Source organism: Labrus bergylta, chromosome 21 (assembly GCF_963930695.1).
Source record: "Labrus bergylta chromosome 21, fLabBer1.1, whole genome shotgun sequence".
NCBI lineage: Eukaryota > Metazoa > Chordata > Actinopteri > Labriformes > Labridae > Labrus > Labrus bergylta.
The window spans coordinates 8,302,526-8,329,030 of NC_089215.1; the positions used below are offsets into that span (position 1 = coordinate 8,302,526).

At 42.0% G+C, this 26,505-nt stretch overlaps 2 protein-coding genes across 3 annotated transcripts in view; one reads left to right on the forward strand and one right to left on the reverse strand.

Annotated features, from left to right (window-relative positions):
- The first annotated feature begins 235 nt into the window (after positions 1-235).
- On the forward strand, positions 236-17,494 carry star2 (steroidogenic acute regulatory protein 2). The gene is made up of 8 exons (XM_020626146.3): positions 236-393; positions 4,449-4,584; positions 4,901-5,008; positions 5,099-5,235; positions 5,344-5,502; positions 5,819-6,003; positions 15,036-15,129; positions 17,032-17,494. Exons 2-8 carry the CDS (start codon positions 4,521-4,523, stop codon positions 17,134-17,136), a joined length of 852 nt encoding a protein of 283 aa, XP_020481802.2. The 5' UTR covers positions 236-393; positions 4,449-4,520; the 3' UTR covers positions 17,137-17,494.
- A 688-nt stretch (positions 17,495-18,182) lies between these two features.
- The window catches only part of LOC109996044 (A disintegrin and metalloproteinase with thrombospondin motifs 14), a 44,114-nt gene continuing 35,791 nt past the window's right edge, over positions 18,183-26,505 (reverse strand). For both annotated transcript variants that reach the window (XM_065949750.1, XM_020649985.3), the window contains exons 15-22: positions 26,421-26,501; positions 25,180-25,343; positions 24,919-25,084; positions 23,602-23,734; positions 23,150-23,357; positions 21,853-21,982; positions 20,996-21,103; positions 18,183-20,888 (exon numbers count right to left, since the gene is read on the reverse strand). In XM_065949750.1, coding sequence (XP_065805822.1) covers positions 20,329-20,888; positions 20,996-21,103; positions 21,853-21,982; positions 23,150-23,357; positions 23,602-23,734; positions 24,919-25,084; positions 25,180-25,343; positions 26,421-26,501 — 1,550 coding nt within the window. In that variant the 3' untranslated portion in view covers positions 18,183-20,328. The remainder of the gene's footprint in view (positions 20,889-20,995; positions 21,104-21,852; positions 21,983-23,149; positions 23,358-23,601; positions 23,735-24,918; positions 25,085-25,179; positions 25,344-26,420; positions 26,502-26,505) is intronic.

A 26,505-nucleotide genomic window follows, 5' to 3' on the forward strand; every position in this document is an offset into this window, starting at 1 on the left:
TCAATGTCAGATGGACTTGCAGGAAAAAGACTGGGTGAAAAATTTGACTGCTTGCGTTCACTCATGAAGCGCTCCACAGAAATGTTCGTGTTTGTGTGTGTGTGTGTGTGTGTGTGTGTGTGTGGGTGTTTGTGTGTGTGTGTGTGTGTGTGTGTGTGTGTGGGGGGGGGGGGGTTATCAGAAACTGTTGGGCCCAATGCTGGTCTCTCATCCCTCCTTCTGCCTTGTGAGAAGCGCTGCTGATAGAGCGCCCAGCTGCCTCTTATCTGTCAGAGCCAACAGGTGTCCTTGTGAGAAGGATTCATGACGCGAATGCTGAACTTCACCTGCTGACCAGGTCAGGTGGACTCAAAGTGAGGTCACGTCGCCAGGAGGGAGATGCAGCAAGGACATGTATGTGGACCTCAAGTCTATTCTATCTAAAATTGCTCTGATGCTCAGCATTCATGTCTTAATTATTTCAACATGGGTTTGAGAGAAAGTGGATTTTTAAACAACATTAAGGATGTGTGACAGACTGAGGCTTTGTTCAGACTGCAGTTAAATAGGATTTAGGTTTCAAATCAGATATTTAACACAGACTGTCAGAATGCACTTGATGGAATCTGGTGTGTACAACACATCTCCAAGCCTTTTGCCTTATCTGTTGTTGTACAACTATGTAAGGGGAATCATTATTTCTGCTTGTGAGGTTGGTGAGAGAATTAATTCACTGCAGTCAGGTGTGTGTTTGACTGATTGTCTTTGATTAAGCCCAGGTGTGGGGAGCTTATACTCTGTGTTGACTCATTATCATGGTGACTCAGTAGAGCCAATTAAGTCGATTAACAATCGATCTCAAGGTTGCTTATTTCCATGTCCCTATTTTTCGGGGACATTGGAAGGCTTACGAGTTCAAAGTCCTCCCAAATCATCATTCACATTCATGTACAGCTCAGAAAATGACATGCAGTTGTATGATGTGAAGGCAGAGAGAGAGAGAGAGACAGAGAGAGAGAGAGAGAGAGAGAGCTGGTTCACATAGTAGACAGAGATTTACTGCACACTTAGAGGTAAATATTTAATAGATTGTTTAGACAACAACATTAACGAAGACAATTGGAAGATTGTTTTTTTTCCCCAAAAATAATTATTATATCTATTAGAAGTATATTGTAGTTTAAAGGTCCCATATTCTTCTTTTTCTGGTTTTATATGCTCTTTAGTGTGTTTTCCAAGTGTCCTGTGCATGTTTAGGCACATCTATGTGCAAAAATTCAAAGTCCGCGGAAAAGCGTCTTCTCCTACGTCCTCCTGTTAGCTGTAGCATTAGCCACATGTAACGCTCGGTTCTAGCCCCCCTCGATAAAAATGTGTCAGTGTGGCGTCATTGTCAGTGTGAGATCACTGATCTAAGCCCATTGGCTCGTTGTAGCAAGCCCTGCAGCTCATGATGAAATTTCCGAGACGCGTGCTGAGCAACTGACCAATAACGACAGAGCAGATCGGCAGACCAATCAGAGCAGACTTGGCCCACGTGGGGTCTAACAGTGTGGGCTCAACAGAGTGTAGCTGACGGACTCAGAGCGTAGAGGGAGCAAGGAGGAGCAGTACATGAAAACAGACTCTTTTTTCGGACTTTAGCTATTGTGAACGTACAAAAGTAGGTACATAGATTAAATATACGAACCCCAAAAAGGGCAGAATATGGGCTCTTTAAGGGTGCGTTCGAATTGTCATTTTTGCTTAGGAAGGTTCCTAACTGAGTGAAATGACCCGGAAGCATTTAAGTGGCGGCCATGATAAGAGCCGTACGAATTCTCTAAAAGCTAAGGGAAAGGTGGGTCAATGCACTGGATACACTGGAACATCCTTTACCAAAGGAGATGAGGTACGCCGCCCCACAATTCCTTGCGGCTGCAACATTTAAAGAGAGTCGCGCATCCGACCGTTCACGAACATTAACGATGACCGTAAAGGGGCTCAGATCATGTTTTATTCAGCGTATTTCATTCACTTAATGATGCTTTGTGCAGTTGTACATTTGTATGTTCAAAACATTATGTATATCTTGCATAAATGTAACAATTAATTTCATACATTGACGTTGATTTCTGAGTGGACAGGAATGTGATGGTTTCACTTTTGTTACTTGTAGCCTGGTAGTCTATATTGCTTTTATTTCAATCACAACCTTGTGGTGATTAGGATTATTTCACCAGCAAGAAGGCACAGGGGAAAGTTTTTTAGATGATCTTTTTGTAGTCCATTTTCAGAACATTGTAGTTTCAACACGGCGGACCCACGTCATTAACCTCCGCCGGCCCGTCGCATTTAATGACGCCGCCTAGTGGAAATGTGGTCGAATTGTCAGAGCAACGAGATCGCCTTTTCCCAAGTCTTTCATAAATTCTCCTGATATCTTTCCTTAACCTCATGACTTTTTCCCCGGGGTTAAGGTAAAGTGGACAGTGAAAGGAGATGGGAGGGACAATTCGAATTCACCCTTTGTATATTGTGAAAAGAGGGCATACTTCCAAGAGGTTCAGGGATTTGAATTTGTTGAGTGATGCTCTGATTTAAAAGACAGCTCACCTGATTAATTTTTAAAGCACTGAAGCCTTTATTTGCACAACTTAAGCCTTAAAGGAAGAATGTGTGACATTTTACACATAAATATCGCAGAAATCAAGTATTTCCTGTATTAATGTCTCTCTGAGTCATGACTCTCTACAATGAGTGAGGAGCGTGAGTCCCGTCAGCTGTACTGTAGTCGGGCCGTGTTTACATCATGTTTACATGGACGAGAAGACCTCGTGTATAAACCTGTTTTAGTTGAGGATTAGAAGAATAACACAGCCTACTCACTGCCTATTTGGATGTCACGAAAGTGTGTTCAGATCACCGTCATTCTGTGTCAATGTATGTGCAATGTGAAGCAACGAGCTAACCAGTGTGCTAACATTAGCCTGCTAACACAACAATGGAGGCTACAGGCAAATGCAGCTGGAGCAAAGAACAATTTTTTCTGCTGCTTGGCCTTAATGGTACTTAATTACGATGCTTTGTAATTGATTAAACTCCTTTGTGTGAACTCGAGTGGAGAGTGGTTGGAGGTGTGCCGCTGGAGTAGACTGAGTAGAGGCTTCAGAATAGCGGCGGTGTCGCCAAACAGCAGTTTGTTTTGGTTTCATGCTGGTGCTCAAGGGCCACATTTACTGGCTCAAGAAGTTAAACATTCATCGTTTAACGTAAGTTCTGTTAAAATCCATCTCAGACCACATAAAGTTGTCAAGGCTGCATTGTCCACCGAGCTATTAACATTTTTATTTCTACTGTTATGTTGGGCATTTTATCATAGCGGTTTATAGCCATAAACTCTATGTTCAAGGCAGCCTCAAGTGGCCCCTTAGGAACTGCAGTCGTTTTTCTCCACACTGCTGTGTTTGCATAACATGTTAAACCATACTAGCCTTTAATTAACTCTTTGCTCAGAGATAGGTCTATTGAAATTCCAAGCACGCTTCTTGACGGACAGCACAGCTGAGGTTTAAAATATTTATTCTCCTGTCTCTGACTATGGCAGCTCCTAACACAGGTTTCCCTAAACTGTTATCATGGAGCGCCTCTGACACATTACTCTGACATTCTCTAGCCATCTCTTTTCTCCTTCACTGGCTCAGAATATGATCTTTTGAAATGGTTTTCACACTGTGGGCCCAACATTGTTACAAAAAAGACCTTCCACATGGAATATAAGTGAAAATATCCATAAAGAGTTGCTTATATGATGTGAAGGATCTTTGGTCTTCTTCAAACATGAGTCATGTGCAAAGGCTAAAGAATGGCTGGCCCTGCTTTTTAAAAAAAACAGCTTTTAACCTTGTCACTATGAAAGCATCCTGCATAATGTGTCACTCTGCCTTAGCCATGTGTTTTGAATAATACTATATATATAGTTAATCACCACAAAAGAACCCTAGAACGTCCGTCAATAGCCTTTTGATAGGCTTTGATTTACTTATTACTCTGCCTCTATTTTGGACAGGCATCAGTACAAGAGTCACCTTTAATTATTTTCAAACCAAACTCGGGCACACAAAAGACTGTTTAACTGTGTACAAAAATCAGGACATCAATACTGTAAAACTAATTTAATTACAAACCACTATTTGATCTCGCTACGTCAGAGAGTATACTAACCTGCTCAACAGCTGATACCCATTCTAGCATTATTTCATCCACATTAATCTATTAAATTCTATAAGAAACAAAATGTGCAGAATGAAATATTTACAGCAAAAGCTCTATTTAAAAAAACATGAAGTTTCAGATTTCTTCCAAGCATCTCTCGTGCATCCAGCTTAGTGTTAAGCTTATTAAAAGTTCTTGTCAAGTTTGACCTTCAGGAGGAAAACAAAAAAATCCAGAGTTGGTCCTATCTATCCCTTCTCCTTATCTCGGTGCAGCGTCCTTCACAGGCCGTATAAAGACTGGAGACTTGATGTGTTGCTTTGCCGTCACTGCCATAGACCGACAACATGCTGCCTGCTGTTGTAAAGCTCTGCTGTGGAATCTCTTACCCCCACCTAAGGAACGTGGCAGGTAAAGTTAAAAATGCTTACTAAGACTTCATTTCAATTACGCCTGATGTTTTAGACTAAGTCCATTTATTTGAAATCTTTATTAAGGACATAACCTTGTATTGCTTTTACCCTTCTGATAGAGTTGGATCTACTATTGTCAGTTTGCTCTTTGTTTTTCATCAGCTTGTCCTATGTGATGCATTTTTGGGCTTCATGTTTGTTTAAAAAGTTGAGTTAAGTTTAGTTGGGTTGATGTATCATCTGAGGGAGGACTTGTTTCATTTAATGCAAACTGATACATGTTTACACATTTTCTTTACTGTTCAATCCTGCAGGTCTTCAACGCACAGCTGTGGCAGTGATAGGCCAAGAGATCACACATCTGCAGGGATGGAGATGCATGCAACACCTCATAGGAGCGCCTGCTGGATTCAATTATACAGGTTAAAAAAAAATCACAAGTCTGTTTGTTTCAAGATTATTACTTTTTGTTTGTTTTAGAGCGTTGAATACTAGGGAAGTTTCTTTTGCAGAGGACAAATCTGAAGCTAGAACAAATGTGCAGTCTCAAGGAGATCGGCTGTTTTATGTACAACAAGGCCACAAAGCAATGAGAAATGCTCTCAGGATGTTGGAGGACAGTGAAGGATGGAGAGTTGAGATTGCAGAGGTATATATTCGGATTGATTTAAGTGCAACCTCACTTGATTGACAGCCTCTACGGTTCTCTTACAATAATTAACACTGGTGTTGTTGTTGTTGTTGTTTGCTTCCTCAGAGTAACGGGGATGTAATCTGTAGCAAAGTGATGCCGGATGCCAAGAAGGTCTTCAGGCTGGAGGCGGTCCTAGACGGCACCGTCGACGAACTTTACGATCTCTTGTTTGTCAGAGTGGAGGAGATGAACCTGTGGAACCCGAGCATACAGCAAATCAAAGTGAGTGTGATACATACTGTTTAAGCAGACTGAAGAAAGAGGAGTCACGTTTTTTACAAGGGCAGGTATCTTTCAGAGTTGTATTCATCTGCTTCTTTCTGTGTAGAGCCAAATCTATTGATGCCATGTTGTATTGTATGCCGCAAAGAATGTTGGAACCCCGACCCTCCCTAAAAAAAAAAAAAAACATTGTTAACTAATAAAATAAAATGAAAAACATTGGAGAGTAAAAGAGAAGGCAGGATGGACAGTCATGCATTAAATGGTTACAATTGAGTTCTGCAGTGTTTTGAAGTTGTGTCTCATGTGTTTTTAGATTCTGAAGCAGGTCGGACCTGAAACAATGGTCACTTACGAGGTGTCCGCTGAGACAGCAGGAAATCTGATTGGACAGAGAGATTTCTTAAGTGTCAGGCACAGCTGCAAACAAGAGTCAAGAGTTTATCTCGGAGGAGTAGCCATTCAGCTGGAGTCCTTCCCACCGCAGGCAGGCTTTGTGAGGTAGGATCACACAGCTCGGCCATCAATCCGTTTCAACTGAACATCAAAAAAATGTAGAAGTGCGCAAACGGCCCATTAAACTATCTCTCTAACACTGTAGTGCTTTAGAGTAATCTCAGTCTGTCAGTCATGAGTCTCATGTTTGTGATATAAATCATTTAATAGTCCACTTATCCAGCACAAAAAACAGCAACAATGCATATAAAGAAAAGCTAAATGATTTGTGTAGGCGTAATCTCCCTCTCTCACATTAACATTCAGGATATGAGGAAACGGGTCTGTTGAGGAGAGTGCTTTTTAAACCGATTACGTACTCCTCCTGCTGTATCACAAAAACCTTTGACTTTTACCTGTGGAGTCTGAGCTTCAAAATAAACTGTAGAAAAAAAGAGCTACAGCGCATCATCTGGGGCTGATAATGTACTCAGCATGAGATCTTTGCTCTCGCAGCAGAGAGTGGAAGTTGTTAAGAAGCATACAGAGAGAAAATTGCTCTTAAGGCTACTGTGGGGAACTCTCCATTTCTCTTATCCTGACCCCTGTGGACAAACAGTACTTCTTCTTGATATGTGGATAATGTCCAGTTACATGCATCAGGAGTGTTTTCTGTCAAACATTTAATCCAGATTCCTTTAAAGTGTCAATGGTATCAATCCTTGCCAAGAAAAAATGTGGCAAAAATGTGTTTCAGCAGTGCGCTGTAAATTTGTGGAAACTGCAACACATAAAATAAGGTTTGACTGCCCTGATAGTGTGGAGAGGCAGTCTAAACTGAAAGTCTGAGGCACTCTGATGTGGTATAAAAATCCTTTATTAAACAGGGATGTGTCTACACATTTGGATTTCTGATACCTGATTTCCACACTGCAATAGCCTTTGAATAAAGTGCCTGAGAAAATGAGGTTATTAATATTAAGAAGTATATATTTGTTTCTTTCATATAAAATGGCAATAACCATTTAATTTCCTTTTATGATTTTAAAAATAAATACAATAACTTCTCAATCAAATCAAACCAAGTCATTGACTTGTCCTGGAACCACTGAGTATTATTGGCAGCAGACAGATTTAATAGGAGGCTCTACAAATAGTCGTATTTACGTCACACACTCTTCAAAAGCAATTCGACGTACCTTCAGGCTGCAGATACAAGTGGCTCCATAAAAGAAAGCATGCCTTTTAATGCACAGTGCCTATTCTGTCACACTCATAACAGCTTGAGCATGTGTGGATGCTTGACATATTTTCTTCTATTGTTGTGCACACTTACTCTTACTAGTGCCATTTTGAAACTGAACTAAGCCACACAAGTATAGTCTACTCTTAAACTGTAGTATGTCCAGTTTTGTCTTTTGAATCACACTGATTACTAAAATTAACTTCCAAATGGATAAAAAGGTCAATAAAATTGAATTAAAAGTTTCAACCAAAAAAAAAAAAAAAAAAAGGCTATCAAAATAAAAATATATTAAATAATTTAGTACAAGGACCTTGAGTTTGGTCACACCAAGAGCAGCACTTGATGATACATACAATGATATCTTTGTTGGATATTTACAAGAATAAAACATGTCTCATATGTTGGGGTTGTATCAAGTCAACTTTGGTTATATTCTTTAATAATTATACTTAATTATTAATAATATAAATAAAATATCATTAAACTATGTTTAATCTCGTTTTGGGGCACCAACCTGTAATCAGGTAAATATAACCAAAATATCACTCAAATCAGTCTCAAATTAGTTATTTAATTACTAATATTATTAATAATGAATAACTATATTTAATAAATTGAAGGCGTGAAATCCGTACACAAAGCCTTCTCACCCAGCTTATATCACAATGCAAATACACCAGTAACCACAAACAACTGCTCTCTTAAATTATAACAGAATTTATTTAAACAAAGCAACATCAATCCAAAATCAATGAACTTAATTAAACAAATAACTATTATAAACTAATCTAAGCAACAAACATTATCAAGCAAAGGCTTGTGGAAGGGGTGTGAATGTAGGTGTGTGTGTGTGTGTGTGTGTGTGAGAGAGAGAGAGAGAGAGAGAGAGAGAGAGAGGCAAGAAGAAAGGGGGGGAGATGGCTTCGTACCCTCGTGGTCGTTCACGATGGCGCAAACCTAACAAAGACCTGGGTGCGTGCGTGTGTGGATGAAAGGGAGAGAGAAGGGGGGGGAAGATTACTTCGTCCCACGTGGTCGCCCTTCCGATGGCACACACCTAACAAAGGCCTAAATGTGGCCTTAAGGTCTAAAAGAGACTGAGTTCGGCCCTACACGATCTGTGTCTCTGAGGCGTCTGGATAGCCGCGAGTGTATAGATCTCTGTGCGTAATGGCGCGGTGGTGGAGTTGGTCTCCAGATGTACGTTTACACGGGAATATGTGCGTATGTGTATGTTCGTAGAGGGGAATAAAAGAGAATAAAAGAGAAATGCGTGCCTGAAGAGGCCGGATCACAGTCCGACTCCCGCGCCACAACTCGGAGTAATTCCCTTCATTCACAGAAACAAACCAATAGCCGAATTCAAGTTAATACGGCTTACACTGGCCTTTCTGATCAGAAGAGTAATACCCAGTTATAACGCTGTTACGCTAAACACATATAGGACGCAGCGGTCCGAAACAACAAGAGTTTTAAACAGTTCAAACTCAGGACGCAGGTCCAACAAAGATAAAAATTACAGTTTCTACTTTGATCAACAATTGTTAAAAACACTCTCTAAAGCTAATTCTGCCCAGACCTAATTAAGCCTCACTTGTGAATCGCTTTGCCCGCGATTGGTGAAAGGAAAAGAGTCCGGCGATGGAGCAGATCTTCTGTCCGTCCTGGTGCAGAGGCGTCTGATGGCGGCGAGGGTCCCTTACGGCGAGAGCGGCTTCGTTGGTTCTCCGTCGAGTGGAAAAATGTCCTTTGATGTCCTTTCGTTGCAGGACGGAATAAGACCGTTATCTTTCTGATAATCTGTTATAGTCTGACGCTCTCCGAGAAACTGAGATGCGTTCACTGGACAATCCGAGCTCGGAATTTAGAACACTGCCGGCCGCGGATTACCTGCGCGCCAAAACTTAAAACAAAGGAAGATTGTTGCAGGAAACAGGAGATCTTCTTGGGTCTCCGAGCACCGAAGGTCAGCGCGTGAAAGAGAGCGAGCAATGGAAGTCTTGGAGTTTTGTAGCCTGGCCTGCTCCATGGGGGTCTACCTCAGGTCCCCTCCAATGAGGAGAGAGAGGTTCCGGTCCCCCCTTTACTTCACACGTAGGTGTGAAGTACCGCAGGGGATTCTGGGATTAAGAGTCCTTTTAGGCCTCTTTGTGATCTCAGTGAATAACTCAAATGAGGCTTTTACAGAGGTGCAGGCCCAAGTCCATTGCTTGACTGTTCTAAGCCTGCGTGGCCCAACATCCCCCCTTTGTCCTGAAGAATGGGATTGCGGGTCGCGGTCTTTAGGGCAAATAGGGCCAACAGTCCATGCGTGAGGAGACAAATTTTCAAATAGTTAGTGAGCCAAAAGTCCATACATTTTGAGAGGCATTCGGTCTGGGCAGATACTGAGGCAAAGTCTGGCAGACTGTCTAAATATGTCTAAAGCTAGGCATAAAACATAACCAGGCATTAGCAAAGCTTTGCTACTCAAGGTGCATTCTTTAACAAAACAAATGAAACAAACAGACAAAAGGAGGGGAGAAAGAGAAGAGTATAAGGTGTAGGTTTGTGGGCTAACTCCTAGCCTGGGCAGGAGTAAGCCTGTGGGAAGGTGTTTGTGGCATGTAGGTGTGTAAATCTACATGTACATTATGTGTCTCCCTACCAATGTCAAAACACAAAACAGGGACTAGGAAACATTCATGTCGGTAGAGTGACATTGTTGTGTTTCTAGAATGGAGGCTACACCCCCACTCCTATGTGGAGTCAGAATCGGGTTCTCTGTAAGCGAGGGAGTCCTTAGGGAGCTCGTAGGAACTCCGATTATACCTACCCTTCTGTCTCAGACTACGGCCATCCCGAGAGTTCCGTTCGGATCTGGTAGCGATCAGTTCTCCAGGCTGGAACCTACTCTGTGGTTGAGTCCCACCCCCCTGGCTCTGTTCTCTATTCTGCCGGTGATATGGTCTCTTATTCTTAGCACAAGGCAGCTTGTTGCCCTCACGTGACACGTGGCGTAAGCGTGTCTGCCAAACCGCCTGTGCGAATCTCTTGATCTCTTTCATACTAAGCTGATGTGTACGACTATGCAGGGTGACATCTGAACGCACGCAGCCATGCAGATTGTGCATGAAGATGGACTTGAAAGTTGGGTTCTCTTCCAAACCTGGAGCCTTACGTCCCTGGAAATATGCAGATCTAAGTCGCCAGTAATAATCTTTGGGGGCCTCGTGCTTCTGGTGCAAGACACTGAAAGCACTAAGAAGGGCAGATGCAGGGTCAATGTAGGTGGAGTATTCCTGGCGCAAAGCATTGCAGAGCGCAGAGTACTGGTATCTGATCTCAGGCTGAAGGGTAGTCGTGAAGTTACGGACACTCTTGGAAGTTGTCTTCCAGATCAGCCTGAGTTTTTCTCTTGTGGATGCATCAGGTACCTCACTGAGACACAGGTTAATCTCTCTGAGGTAATCATCGATGCAGAGGTCTGAGTTATCTGGATCAAACCGCTCTACATCCTGTGCCATAGATTCAATGAGCCTTATGCGCATTCTTTGATCTCTGGGTAGAAGGGAGCCATCCCAGTCATCTGAGGTTTGGATATTCCTTAGCCGTGAATCCTGCAATGGGAACCTACAGGTAGCAGGAGGGGGCCTGGTGTTATCTCTGCCTCTGGGGGCTGAGAAGTCACCCCCCTTCCTATGTGGTGATTCAAACCTGTGAAGGTGTGAAAGGGTGTCACAGTTGTCAGAGAACTGGGGCGTTTCCCCAAGGAGCGGGGCTCCACAGTCAAAATCAGGGAAAACTAGACTTATTTCCTCAGTCCTTGGGTTATCCTGGCTGCTCGGTTCTTTACTGAGCTTTTTCAGCAGGGTTGTTTGATCTCTTAAGGGGCTTGGTCCAGGATCAGAGTCATATCCTGACGATGTGTCTTGCTCCATGCTTACCTGTGCTCCCTGAATTAATTCAAGCATGTCCAACACTTTCTGCTTGGCAGTTTGTAAGTGCTGATTAACAGATTTGTTTCCTTTCTGCAAGGATCGGACCTTTGGTGGGAGTGTCCCCATGAAATCACGGACACTCCTAGCCGTAGTCTTCCAGATCCGTTTCAGTTTTTCATGTGAAGACGCATGAGGCAGGTCAAGGAGACCATGGTCAACTTCTCTAAGGTAATCGTTAATACTTGAATCTGGGCTATCTGGGTCAAAACGCTTCAGATCTTTGGCCTGAGGTTCTATCTGCCTGGTTCGCAGGCCCTGACCCGAAGGCTGGCGAGGGTCGTCCGATTCGTCTGATGAATCGTAAGCCCTGTGGTTGTCACGGTAGTAGGGTTGTAACCGTGGCGGGGTTTGTGTTCGGCTCAGTCGTGGCCGTCTATCGTGGGACAGGTAGCGTTCGGTGCCCAATTGGGCCCGTGTCTCCTCCCTGTCTCTAGGGGGAGTAAAGCCTCTCATCCTGCGGGGTGAGGGTTCTCTTCGCTCAAAGCGTATGGCGGAACGCGGGGGCCCTTCCTCTTTACTCATCCTACTCTTTACCGGGTGGTCTGAGGACATGGGCGCTTTTGTGCCTGGGTCGACCCGGCGGTGCCTTCCCCTCTCCTCCAGATCCTGCAACATGTCTGTCTCCCTCCTCCAGGGGCTTGGTTCGGTCTCCCATCCTTCATCTGAGGTTTCCTCATCTGATCTGGGGGCTGAAGTCCTTCTCTGCCTGTCCTGAACTCTGGGTACCATATCATTTCGTTTCCTCTGTTCGGCCAGTTTGCTGCTTTCGTGCAGTGTTTTATTCTCCTCCTGCAGGGCCTTGCAATTTTCCTGCAAGGTCTTTAGTTTATCCTGCATTCTTTCGAAGTCGTCCCGCAGGATCTGTCCTTCTTCTAGTACCCGGGCTAGCTGTTCCCGGTGTATCTCATTCTGCACATTTGATTTGCGCTGATAAAGGAGGAGAATTTCGCCTAGAACATCTGAAGCTGTACGTGTTGGCTTCCCAGTTGGTTGATTTGCATATTCAACCAAGCCCTTTAGTCTCTTTTCACATGTGCTGAGGGTGTAGGAGTTCAGGCTGTCGAGCTGCTCTATAGGGAGGTGGATAAGATTAGCAACTACGTCTTGAAGGGGTGGATCGTCTGATCCATAGTGAGCTTTGGCCCATAGTTGATGTATGTCTTCTGCATACATTCTGTCTTTATTAGGGGTGAGCCTGGCTCTGTGGTTGATAAGATCAACTAGCTCTTCTAACTTCTTATCACTAATGCTAATTGACTAGCTATATAGGTTGGCACTCTCCTCTGAGGAGAGGTTCGTCAGACCGGCAGCAGTTTCTTGCAGTGCTGCGTCGTCTGATCCAAAAGGAGTCTCAGCCCCCGACTCACCTAGGGTCTTGGTACACAAGAGCAAATCTTATCTAAGTTTCCCAACTGATCACTGCAGTCTATCCTGGAAGATAGGAGAGGGGATTCACACCTCAAGTCCTCAAAGGAAGGGAGGAACTCACACCTCTCAGACAGCTGGCTATGCCACAATGATGAGGTTACACTCTCATCTGGTCAAATGGCTCTCAAACAACATTGAGCACCACAATCCTTTAGTCGAATACTTCAGGATCAAAATCTAGATTAATGCAACAAATCAAGTTCCTCTCCTAGTCACACTAGCTGCATCATTATGTCCAATTGTTGTATAGACCCAAAGGGGACAACAGTTACGGCTTTAACCATTAACTAACAACATAAAACACAACTAAGCCACAGCTTGATGTCTGCTTTGCTTAAACCACAAAAAAATTAAAGAAAATATAATTTTCTTCCGAAGGATCCTTTTTAGGATTTTAAGTTTGGATTACTGTGCATTAACAGTGCAATAAAGCTGGTTTATTGAAGACCTCACACGGGGCACCATTTGTTGGGGTTGTATCAAGTCAACTTTGGTTATATTCTTTAATAATTATACTTAATTATTAATAATATAAATAAAATATCATTAAACTATGTTTAATCTCGTTTTGGGGCACCAACCTGTAATCAGGTAAATATAACCAAAATATCACTCAAATCAGTCTCAAATTAGTTATTTAATTACTAATATTATTAATAATGAATAACTATATTTAATAAATTGAAGGCGTGAAATCCGTACACAAAGCCTTCTCACCCAGCTTATATCACAATGCAAATACACCAGTAACCACAAACAACTGCTCTCTTAAATTATAACAGAATTTATTTAAACAAAGCAACATCAATCCAAAATCAATGAACTTAATTAAACAAATAACTATTATAAACTAATCTAAGCAACAAACATTATCAAGCAAAGGCTTGTGGAAGGGGTGTGAATGTAGGTGTGTGTGTGTGTGTGTGTGTGTGAGAGAGAGAGAGAGAGAGAGAGAGAGAGAGAGGCAAGAAGAAAGGGGGGGAGATGGCTTCGTACCCTCGTGGTCGTTCACGATGGCGCAAACCTAACAAAGACCTGGGTGCGTGCGTGTGTGGATGAAAGGGAGAGAGAAGGGGGGGGAAGATTACTTCGTCCCACGTGGTCGCCCTTCCGATGGCACACACCTAACAAAGGCCTAAATGTGGCCTTAAGGTCTAAAAGAGACTGAGTTCGGCCCTACACGATCTGTGTCTCTGAGGCGTCTGGATAGCCGCGAGTGTATAGATCTCTGTGCGTAATGGCGCGGTGGTGGAGTTGGTCTCCAGATGTACGTTTACACGGGAATATGTGCGTATGTGTATGTTCGTAGAGGGGAATAAAAGAGAATAAAAGAGAAATGCGTGCCTGAAGAGGCCGGATCACAGTCCGACTCCCGCGCCACAACTCGGAGTAATTCCCTTCATTCACAGAAACAAACCAATAGCCGAATTCAAGTTAATACGGCTTACACTGGCCTTTCTGATCAGAAGAGTAATACCCAGTTATAACGCTGTTACGCTAAACACATATAGGACGCAGCGGTCCGAAACAACAAGAGTTTTAAACAGTTCAAACTCAGGACGCAGGTCCAACAAAGATAAAAATTACAGTTTCTACTTTGATCAACAATTGTTAAAAACACTCTCTAAAGCTAATTCTGCCCAGACCTAATTAAGCCTCACTTGTGAATCGCTTTGCCCGCGATTGGTGAAAGGAAAAGAGTCCGGCGATGGAGCAGATCTTCTGTCCGTCCTGGTGCAGAGGCGTCTGATGGCGGCGAGGGTCCCTTACGGCGAGAGCGGCTTCGTTGGTTCTCCGTCGAGTGGAAAAATGTCCTTTGATGTCCTTTCGTTGCAGGACGGAATAAGACCGTTATCTTTCTGATAATCTGTTATAGTCTGACGCTCTCCGAGAAACTGAGATGCGTTCACTGGACAATCCGAGCTCGGAATTTAGAACACTGCCGGCCGCGGATTACCTGCGCGCCAAAACTTAAAACAAAGGAAGATTGTTGCAGGAAACAGGAGATCTTCTTGGGTCTCCGAGCACCGAAGGTCAGCGCGTGAAAGAGAGCGAGCAATGGAAGTCTTGGAGTTTTGTAGCCTGGCCTGCTCCATGGGGGTCTACCTCAGGTCCCCTCCAATGAGGAGAGAGAGGTTCCGGTCCCCCCTTTACTTCACACGTAGGTGTGAAGTACCGCAGGGGATTCTGGGATTAAGAGTCCTTTTAGGCCTCTTTGTGATCTCAGTGAATAACTCAAATGAGGCTTTTACAGAGGTGCAGGCCCAAGTCCATTGCTTGACTGTTCTAAGCCTGCGTGGCCCAACACATATAAAAGACATGATTCATTGAAATTAAGACCCAATCATAGAAATATATACACAAATGTCTGATTATGGAGAAAATCCTTGATAAGCTCTGGCTAAATGAAAGTAAATTAATTGAGTGTCTTTGCATGCCCGCAGAGCCGAGGATGGACCGACTTGCATCATCATTCAGGCTTTGGACAAGGACACAAGAAAAAGCCGCTTCACATGGCTCCTTAACATGGATGTTAAGGTACATTTTCTTCAGTACATTTTTCCTTTTGTGTTTGATTATAGTAGAAGCTGGGGCGTGTCCGCACTTTTTTGACTGGGGTGGCCTAACTGGGGCCATGACTTATGCATGAGTGGGATATATGTGCACATACACACGATTGAATTTCAATTATTTATCTTTTCTATTTCCACTATCTACTTTTAAATAACAAAAAAGAGGGTGAAATATAAATCTGTCAAGCTTTATTCTGAAAGAACTCAAAAAGACTTTGTCCAAAGCCACAAAATAATGACATCGATATGAAAACTCTAGCAGCCTGTTGCAACACAGCCCTATGTTGTTGATTTTTACCACTAGTCCCACCTCTGACAAGGCAAATAGTAAATCATAGTTTAGGATTTTTGGGGTGGCTAATAAGATATCAGGGGGTGCCCATGGCTACCCCCTCTGGACACGCCCCTGAGTAGAAGCATCTGCTCAATGGAAGGTGTGCAATATGAATTATTATATTATTATATATTATTATATATATTTCATTACGAGAGATAACATTTGATGTGAGGAAGCATGTGATGTTTCCTACCACACTGCTTTATTACTGCTCCCACACTTTTACCAGCATCTCTTTTTGGCTGCGCTTCTCAAGAGTGCAATAGATAAACAACGACAAAAATAATCCAAAATTGTATTCAAACTACCGGCTGCAATATACAAGAATGCTATAATGATGTGCAGTGAGGCCCAGCAGGGTAGAATAGTCAGAGTAAAAATGACTCAAAACGTTTGCATTTCAGGACCTGCACTTTAAATGATACAACATGTGAATGTTCATATTATCAGCAGAACCCAGCAGGCACACGTAGGCGCTGCAATTGTGAGATACAAGGAAGTAGAATAAACAATCAAAGGTAAATATTCATACGACCGTGGCTTGGGGAGTCGGTGGAAGTAAATTGCACAATCAATCATCAACAGTGCGGCGAGTGAGGAGCGAGGAGGCAGGGGCTCCAGCTAGTGAACAGCCAGCTTTGTGGAGCAAGATGTTCCTCTTTTCATACAGCTGAAGACAAACCCCCACCACCCCACCCCCGCAAACAACTGTGCAGTCATTTGGCTAGAAGGCCCCTTTTACTCAATAATAAGTAATAATAAGTAAAAGACATGTTTAGTAATCCATGTGTCATCAAAATTGAACATCTGAAACATAGTTACAATTCAGACGTAAACTGTAACTTCATTTAAAATTTGCACGGGAAACAAATGTGTGAACGAAGACTGGAGTATGAAAATGGAGGATTACTCAAATAGAAGGCAAACAGAGTAAGAAAGGTGATTATAAGTGTCACCTTCTAGCATTAGCATTTAATGTAATGTAGCATTTTAATTTCATAAAAAACACCTGATACAGGTTAGCTTCAGGGTTGCATCAGGACACCAATTTAACTAAAAGGACAGGACCGTAAATGCGCGATGGTTTGGGAATATCATTTCTTGAGGACATATAAACATCGCACAAAAATCGTTCATTGTTAACTGCTTGAGCAAGTCAAAATATTCTTAACCCCCGTCCAATATGGCTGCTACAGAGACACATCACAAGATCCTAATGTGGCACCTAAATGGATATGTATACGAGTAAAGTGCAGCTGTCATAATTTGGGGTATTAGCATGCCAATGTTATATCTGCCATAAGAAAATATTAATTGCACAGAAGAGCATAACGGGAAGTCATTATATGAAAAATATTAGTTTTACTGCTATTTGACAAAAAAGTCAAAAGACTGCTTTTCCTATTAAAGGTCTCAAAGTGGAAAATGTGGTTCCTTACTTTGACATCTCTTTGACTGTTTACTCCTCATGGGGAGTCCTTCTCGGATTATCAAGGCTGATTAGTCTAACAAAGATAATGTCATTCTCAGGGCTGGCTGCCAACATCCATTGTCAATCAGGCTCTGCCTCGGGCGCAACTTGATTTCACCAGACACCTGCGCAGGCGTCTCGCAGTGAGCGCTACCCTGGGCTGACTCAGTCTGTGTGATTTCCACATCGCTGCAGAACCCTGTCATCACTCAGGGGAACACCGTGAGATGGAGTCTCAGTGATAGCCTGGCTGCTCAACAAAGTGGCGCCATTTCAGCACAAGCTGAAAATACTCCCTGGAGGAGACGCTCAGCCCCCCACGCTCCGCGGAGCAGAGCTGGCAGACATGAGAGTCAGTAGGCCAGTGCCAGCCTGGCGGATAAATGCTGACTTATTATAGGAATTACTGTCACAGTGTGCCACTGAACCTCATTATGATTTCCTGATAAGGAGTCAACGTTGACACAAGTATGAATCTGAAGGTCCCTGAATATGACTGAAAAATAAATAATGAATAAAGTACCTGAATGTGCCTGACTCCTTTTCTTTTATCATACTTTAAAATCGTTTAAGAGAAAAATCAAAGAACAATGAAATTGGAATCATTTTCTTAAAGAGCCCATATTCTGCCCTTTTTGGGGTTTGTATATTTAATCTATGTACCTACTTTTGTACGTTCACAATAGCTAAAGTCAGAAAAAAGTGTCTGTTTTCATGTACTGCTCCTCCTTGCTCCCTCTACACTCTGAGTCCGTCAGCTACACTCTGTTGAGCCCACACTGTTAGACCCCACGTGGGCCAAGTCTGCTCTGATTGGTCTGCCGATCTGCTCTCACGTTATTGGTCAGTTGCTCAGCACGCGTCTCGGAAATTTCAACATGAGCTGCAGGGCTTGCCACAACGAGCCAATGGACTTAGATCAGTGATCTCACACTGACAATGACGCTGCACTGACAAATTCTTATCGAGGGGGGCTAGAACCGAGCGTTACATGCAGCTAATGCTACAGCTAACAGGAGGACGTAGGAGAACACACTAAAGAGCATATAAAACCAGAACAAGCATAATATGGGACCTTAAAGTAAATATTCCATGAAATACATTATGGGGATGGACGTTATGCATAAAAGGAACTCAACTCAACACACTCAAAAGAGAAAAGCTTGCAGCGAATAAAGAAGTTGCACAAAAAACAGAAACCACAAAAATCTTGTTTCTTTCAAACATGTTTTACTTTTTTCTCCATTTCACTTAAAAATTCAATAAATATTAACATTTAAAGCTTTCATTCATGTACGTATATACAAGAACTATACAATAAACATAATGATGTTATGATCTGCAATGCAGGAATGATTTGACAGTATGAGCAGCTACAGTCTGGTGTTGCCTGTATTTTCCAATGGCATCATACCTTCGGCTTTATTCCTGGTTGTTAATTACTTTTCATAACCGGACAATTTACACTATATACATTATTATCTGAGAAATATATCAGTTACCTAAAAAAACATTATAACATAAGGAGTTTTCTTCAATTGTTTTGTTTTTAAAGTGTAAGTGACTGACTTCCACGTAGGCAGACTGAAGGCATGCTACAGTGAGTTGCCGTGATTAAAAACCAGCGAGGATGATCACCAGTACGTTGGGTTTGGGGGAAAAGATAAGAGCACCGGAGAAGGAGAAGCCATCAAGCTCCCTGTCTGGAGGGATGGTTATGGAGGACGGAGTGTGCCATTAAAATAATTATAGAGAGAACAGGTGCTTTATTCTGATCACACATCCTTAACTATATTATCATGTAAATGAATACATTTGCATCTAAAAGACGGAAAACGAGAAAAAATGATGAGTGACATTTTTGGGATGCGCTTTTTTCACTTCTTGGTTTGGAATAAAATGACAAGATTGATACAGTCCTATGTCTGCATTCTAAAGATGCAAAACTTGAAGTGAGGAACACTACCTTGCACTGTCTTGGGTCGAGAAATACATCAATAAATCCCTTTCTTTTTTCTCCTTCATCTCTGAGCCGTATCAAACAGTCTAAAAAAATAGGCTAACTGGCTAGGAGAGCCCATTGCCAAAGTTATACAGAGCTGTGGAGCGCCCTGTGGAAATGGGATATACGCCGTTCTCTCTGCTGAATTATACTATTAGATCGACCTGAAACTACTATTTTAAGTTGGAAAAGTTACGTATTGTTGCCTTAAGCGACAGACATTCTGATGAGCCTGCTGTTATTCAATGCACAGTGCTGTCACAACCATCAACAAATAGAAACAGGAATTTTGAGACATTCAAAAATGATAAATGGTAGGAGTTTTAAAATTTAGTTTTTAAATTCCTTCTATTCTTAAGGATAAGAAGTGGATGCTCCTGTGAAGAACTTTCTGTTTGTGTAAATATTTCGCAACCCCTTAGGAAGAAACTATCTTTTCTTATCTTACCCTGTTAATGTGTAAGTAGTATTTTTTTGCCAATTTTTTATTTATTTTTTTGCTGCCTTTAACAATAAATTTTAAAACACCTCGTATGAATCTTTGATGTAGAAAATGGCTGATTCTGAATCGTACCGTTACCAACTTTGAGACCTACCCTGCAGCAGCAGTCTCAGGCACTGAAAATAAAATAATAAATCTTTATGCTGATGGTCTTGTTTCACTTTTTTTTGGTCATTTTGAGGCATCACTTATTATTTGATTGTTTCATAAACTGTTTAAAAAGTCCTCAGATGAGATGAGGATTAATCAGCATATTTTGAGAGTGTTATTAAAAACATCATTAACATTGTATATAATTATTTTAACTTAGCATTATTGGTTGTAATTGAGACAGTCTATAAATATTCTAGTGGCACACTCAGGCCTCCGTAAATAACACATGCACCTCCATAGCCATGGCCTTCGAGCTCTCCTCAAATGTTCACAATACAAGTTCAATAGTAGTTCTAATGCACTTGGAAGAAAAACAGTCTGACACAACTGAACACAGATAAAAACATGAATGTAGCGATGCAGTCATCACATTTTGAGCACGTATTGTAGTCGTTTTAGTTTACAGCACCTGAAATCTTTTTTTTTTCTCTTCCTTCCATTTCATATTTGAGGCCCAAGGGGGCGGAGCCACGCTGCACACAGATCACTCTGGAGTTTCGATGAGGTAACCATCATTGTCTAGTCAAAGTTCACTGGAGTGGAAAAAAAAATCTTTGTGTAAAAAAAAAAAAAAAAAAAAATATGAAGAAAAAAATCTGCAGTGACACTGCAAGTCTTTTAGATTCTGCAAAGGCAGAGCTGATGTTTGAGAGCGTCTCACTGAGCAGCACGTTCACATCATTGCTTGCTGTTTGTTTTTCAAACTGTCAGGGTTCTGTGACTGGAGTCCCTCTCCGATCCTAAATTGTCCCTTCTTGACTTGGCAGTGACTGGGCCTAAAGTGCTCTTTGGACTGTGCTCTTTAGAGGCACCTCCACTGGAGTCTGCGGTGGGCCGCGCTGGCCCTGGAGGTAGAAGAGGCTCCGGGTCAGAGTCTGAGTCCCCCCTCCCAGCAGTGAGGAAGGAGTCCCCGGTGGGACCCGGGGACATAGCAGCACCCTTGGATGGCGAGGCTTCGGCGGCTGCAGAGGTGGTTGGAACTGGAGCAGTGGAGCGAAGCCGCCTGCCGACGGATTTAGTGGTTTGCGGCGGGCTCAGTGTTGTTAAAGGAGCTTTTGGTGATACAGCATGAGAAGTCGCAGAGGTCTCTGGTTTAACGGAAGCCACCGGTGTGTTTAGGAGGTCAGGAGTGTGTGTGGTAAAAATGTCTTTCTTGTTGCAAGACTCACAACAAAGCTTATTATATCCAGGGATGGAACAGTAACGGGCGAGAACCTCCATTTGACAGAAAATTGATTTATCCCCCAAACATGGCTCATCTAGAAATGACGGAAGAGAGGACAACATCATTGTGAGGGAGACTGTGGATGTTGGATAATGGAAATCAAAGTGAGTGGCTTGTGACACAAATTATATATTGACTTACTCGAAGTGATTTTGTGGACAGGGTTTTCGGGATCCCTTTGGTGCACAGCTTCGTCTTTTATGGTGGAGTTTTCCATTGTTTCAACTGTGAGAGAAGACACCGGCTGCCCTGGAGTAGAGTTAAACAAAAACACAGCATAAAACATATTCCAACATCGGGTGTAACAGGACTAAGAGGACCTGAAAACTTTGTGACAACCTTCTGCTACAGAGAGAATACAGAACAGTGTGGTTTAAAACCTGTAATAAAGCTCACTGATGTTTAAAGAGCGCAGAGAACAACCTAGACTTTTGTCTTCATGTTTTTAATCAAAACCACAATTTTCCACTCACTGCCTGGGCAGGGAAAAGCGGAGAAGAAACCTCTTTGAAGAGGAGGGATCAAATGTGTGTTTTGACACTGAAGCTGAATGAATTTCTCTGCACTCTTTCTGTTTTGGTATTAAGAAAGTTATTTTCTTCTAGTACATGTAAAACCGGAGAAAAGGCAAAATTTAGTCAAACAAAATGTTGTTGTCAATGACCTCCAGGCGTTGCACATAATGTCTTATCTAACAATTCATTTCCTCGGAGGTTATTATCCTAAAAGCAAATTAAATGCTTGGTTACGTTAGATCTGGCTGCCAGACAGGGTTAGAAAACATAACACCTCATATTCTATATTCCACATCCAGACTGTGGCTAAATGAACGTCAAATAGAAGGAAACAAGCATAGGCAAGAAATAAATCTCTGTGCCTGGTTATTAACAGCTCCCCCCACCCTTCTGCATCAATCATAAAAGTGAAATGAGTCGATCAAGCAGAGGCGGCTTCTGTACATTCATGGAAATTGTCCACTGATTACCCCACGATCGTACCTGGACACGTGTTCAGGTTGCAGATGAGGACCGTTTCAGGCTTCTCGCCCTCACATTCTCCGATGGTATTGTCGCTGGCCTTACAGACCACCTGCCTTTGCTGAATCCCCTCGCCACAGGTCACTGAACACTGCATCACAACAACAACAACAACAACAACAACAACACACAAGCAAAGAGAACAAAAAAATAAAAGACACATTGATGCAACAGGAAACATTCATCCAATCATGTTTGTGTGTTGAGACATGGACGTTTTACAACTCGAAAGGTCCACAATGACATTTTGCCCCTTGAGCAGAGTTCGGTTTGTGCTTAAAAGAAACATTATTACAACAACAATAGTCCTTTATTTTGAATTAAAGTGTAATGAATAACTGTTATCAATGGTCATGAGATATTTTCACACTATATACTGCGCATGGGAAAGTTTACCATGGTATAACATATCCTGCATATCCTGGTATTTGTACTATGGTACCACTATGATAGAGTACCATGGTACACTTTCTTACGGGTTCTTAACTACATTTGGTTGCACTGTGAGGAACTTTGAGTTTGTTATATTTGGTAACCCCTGTAAAAAAAAAAAAAAAAAATACATCTAATCCTTTGCTGACTCTATCCTGTACACGTGTTAAACATTTTTTTTTATTTTTTTACCCCAAAAAATGTAACCCTCCTCTTTGAAGCAGTTAAATGTATCACTGTGGAGTTGTAAAAAACCAAAAAAACCAAAGCAGTTTTGACAGCCTGCAACAATTTGTCTCATATAACTACCCCACTGCAGCGGTTCCAGACATCTAAAATAACTGCAGATTACGTAGGAATAGTCTATCCTTATGCTGATGGTCTTGTTTGTTATTGTAGATCATGTGGTGGTTGGCAGACAAAATAAAAATCAGAGCTTGTCAGAGCCAAAATAACCCCGTCTCCAAGTACCAGTGTTGATAAAGCACTGTTGCTTCTGAGGATTATGTCATAAGCATTGCTGATCATTTTGCAGCTGACTCCAAACGCAAAAACATTTCTGTCCAATAAATCTTTTAGACCCAGCACATTTAAAAAAGGGACACTTTTAAAGAAATAGACAGTCTTATAATTTAACTGCGAGATAGTATTGAGAGGAAAATGTTGAAGTTTGCATAACAAGTGACTCAAGTAAGCTACACATTAGCTAAAATGCAGTTAGTAGGTGTTAATGTTTAGCAACAGGCTTTCTCTTTGAGAGTTTTTCTTTGAGGTTTAGCCTGTTTTACACGTTACAGTTATCTTTAGTTTGGGGCAGCTAGCTCACCTGAGACCACGCCCCTGTCCTCCACTGAGGGGGGCACGTGGTGCTGTTGCAGACTCTCCTCATTTCGGGTCGATCGGCGGTGCAGTGTTTACTGTGGACGGGCCTGTTGGTGCCGTTGTGGAGCATCTGCATGCACTGCACCACTCGGGTCTGGTAGCCGAGCTTCCCGCAGGTCTTACTGCAAGGACTCCACTCCTCCACCACCCACCTGTCAGCACAGCGGGCTCTTTAAAAAGGTTTTTTTCTGTCACCTGGCAATAACTCTTTTTTTCCCCCTCTAATTCACAAAAAACATTATAAGGTTGTTTGTCTCTGTTTAAAAGCATATGTGCTGTGAAAATGACAGACAGATGGAGGTGCTGGAGGTCATCATTACCTGTAATACGTGAATGCAGCAGAAGGTATTGAAAGAAAAAAAATAGATAGACCGTTCATAGTTAAAAGTCGCTTACGTGGGTTGACTGCAATCTTGGATGTTGCAGCGTTTGCGGATAGGTTTGGGCTTTTTGCTGGTTTCACAGAAATTACGATGCACCAAACGACTGTCACTCTTCCTTCTGCATCCATATTTTGTGTACTGAATGCCTGAAGGATGATCAACAGATAAAAAAGTAGACCAAAAGACATAATCAATATTACTGTGTGGTCATACAAGCACAGGTAAAAGCACTAATTCAAAATCTTAACCCTTTTTTTTGGGGTGGGGCATTTTTGCTTTTATTGAGAGGAGCGCTGTAGTAAGACAAGAAACGTCGGGGGGGGGAAGGAGCGGGGTGATGACATGCAGCATAGAGCCTCCGTACATGTCAAGTACGTATCCGGCGCCCCCAAAATTTCAACTCTAAAAGGAAGAATGTTAAACGTTTTGATCCCTTGAGCACCAGCACTACACCAAAACAAACTGCAGTTATGCGACACCTCCGTTATTCTGAAGCCCACTCCACTTGTGTTCACATAATTATTATTATTATTGTGAATTACAAAGCACCGCAATTAAGCACCATTAAGCACAAGAGGGAGGAAATAATTGTCCTTTGCTGGAGCTTCAGTTGCCTGCGGTCTGCATTGTTGTGTTAGCAGGCTAACGAGTGTTAGCTTGTTGCTTCACATTGCACATACATTGACACGGAATGACGGTGATCTAAAGACACTTTCATGACATCCAAACAGGCAGTGAGTAGGCTGTATTATTCTTCTAAAATGTGGCACACTCTTCCTTTAAATCTTTTTGTCGCTTTCTCCAAATTGAATAGAGAATCGAATCAGATTCATATTTTAAATAATTTCAAAACAAGCATGTGTAAGGCTTTTACTTTTTGCTTGTGTCTGTCTACAGTACCTCTTCATTCCACATCAAATATTTTTTAAATTGTTATATTTTAGACTCAGTGTGTCCAAAATGTGTTCAACAATGCAAGTGGCAATGTTTCCAGGGCTTTGAACAGCTCTCTTTTTGTCTTTTCAACCTTCACAAATCAAAAGATATTTTTTATTATGACTAGACTCAAAGAAAACTCTTCACACTTTCAAAATTGGAAATAGCAGGGGTTTGTCATTCATAGATGATTCAGATGGTTATCAAAGCTGTTCTTCATTAATTTCCCATGTTTCACTTGAAGAACATTTCAAATCAAGCACAGTGACAGTCAGACGGTACGTTTTTTTTTTTTTAACAACACTGTGGTGGATTTTCTGATTGCCTGAAGGATACAAGGCTGTGACAAACACATTCAATTGCTTATTTGTTACATAAAAACACACTCACTGACCTCCTCCACAGGGTTTGGAGCACTGAGACCAGCTCTTCAGAGCCCACTCATAGGTGTCGAGTTCAGCCAGGAGGACGTTGTTGTTGGTGATGAGCGGCAGCAGGTCCTCGTGGATGATGTACTTATATGTCAAGCTAATCTTGGCGTCATCTTCCTGAGGAATAACCTGAAACAAGGAGAAGACACTTAATAAGACAGAAATTAAGAGATAAATCACTTTAAAAAAAACAAAAAAAAAACAGGTACTCCAGTCGTACTCACCAGCACCACAATGCCTTCATGCAGGGGCCCGCTGGTCTTCAGCGTCTCCTTCTCTCCATCCATGGAGTACTCCCACTGTAACCCGTTTTCTATGAAGCTCTTTGATTCTGCTTCTTCACTTTTTGCATTTAGAATGAAGTTTCCAGTTACTTGATTCTTCACAGCTGTGAGTAATGAGAGTGGGGAAAGGTTTTAGTCATAAAAAAATAAAATGTGTGCACGCTGTGTCGTCTTTAGTTTCATTCAGTAAGAAACTCAAAAAATTGAATGGAAATCCATCATCAACAATGCTCAGCCAAACAATGCGGAGATTTCCCTTTCAGCGGGGAATGTGTCAAGATTAATGTTGGGATTTTTGGCACTGTGGTACGCAGACAGTAACTTCTCAGGGATGTGTGTCATCTTTTTTTCCCATGAGCTCCAAAAAAGCGAGCGAGGGGGGAAAAAAAGAGCGGAGAAAAGAGGAGTCAGTGTTCTGCTGTGTGCCAATTAAAGTTATCCTGACTCAGGACGTACTCGTCAGATTACGCAACGAGAGTTGAATGTTACAAGTCTATCAGTCGGGCCCCACGTGTAGCTTCTTAGTTTCGAGGCCTGGGGCTGTATTCACCAAGCTTCCTAAGTACAAAGAGGTGCTCCTGGTGAAAAATCTTACAATCACGACATTTTCTAAGAATTTCACCTTATAGTTAGGACCAGATCAGACCAGAGAAGATAAAAGTTATATTCACAAAGCGTCTTAGCCTTTAAGAGAGCCTGAAGGTAAAAACTGTTGGGAGCAGTGAGGAGGACTTTAAAGAGGCTGAAAAATTTCTCTAGAGGAGAAAAATGGGGAAATGGATTCCACTCACTGAATGAAGAACATTATTATTTAATCATGGTTGGGCTGAAAAGACCAAAAATATTTATGCATTTCAATCCATCTTGGACTTTTTTCCAGTGCAACGTGAGACATGCACATGACCCTGTCAATGTGGTTATCTCCACGGGTGCATCCAATCACTGACTAAAGACCTTTAATGCTGATGTCACTATCAGCATGTGATGAGACTACTTATACACTGTAATGCTACATACATTAAAAGTATTGCTTTTAATTTATTCAACAGAAATGTAAATTTCAAAGTGTATTGTACCATTTGAACACACAAACACTTAAAAAAAGAAGAAGGTGTTACAAGCCAATTATCAAACGTTGCTCTGGGTGTTTCATACATTGTAACAGGATGTGAGAAACTCACCAATTATATGAGGAGAGGTCTCGTTCTCTTCAATGACGATGTGTCGGGCTCCTATCGGGATGTCGAACATTTTAAGCATTCCTAA

Excerpts from the sequence above, each read along its gene's own strand:
- star2 (XM_020626146.3), top strand. The coding sequence starts at position 4,521 with ATGCTGCCTGCTGTTGTAAAGCTCTGCTGTGGAATCTCTTACCCCCAC. Across the intron at positions 4,585-4,900 it reads CCACCTAAGGAACGTGGCAG|GTCTTCAACGCACAGCTGTG; the intron begins GTAAAGTTAAAA and ends TCAATCCTGCAG. Across the intron at positions 5,236-5,343 it reads GGAGAGTTGAGATTGCAGAG|AGTAACGGGGATGTAATCTG; the intron begins GTATATATTCGG and ends TTGCTTCCTCAG.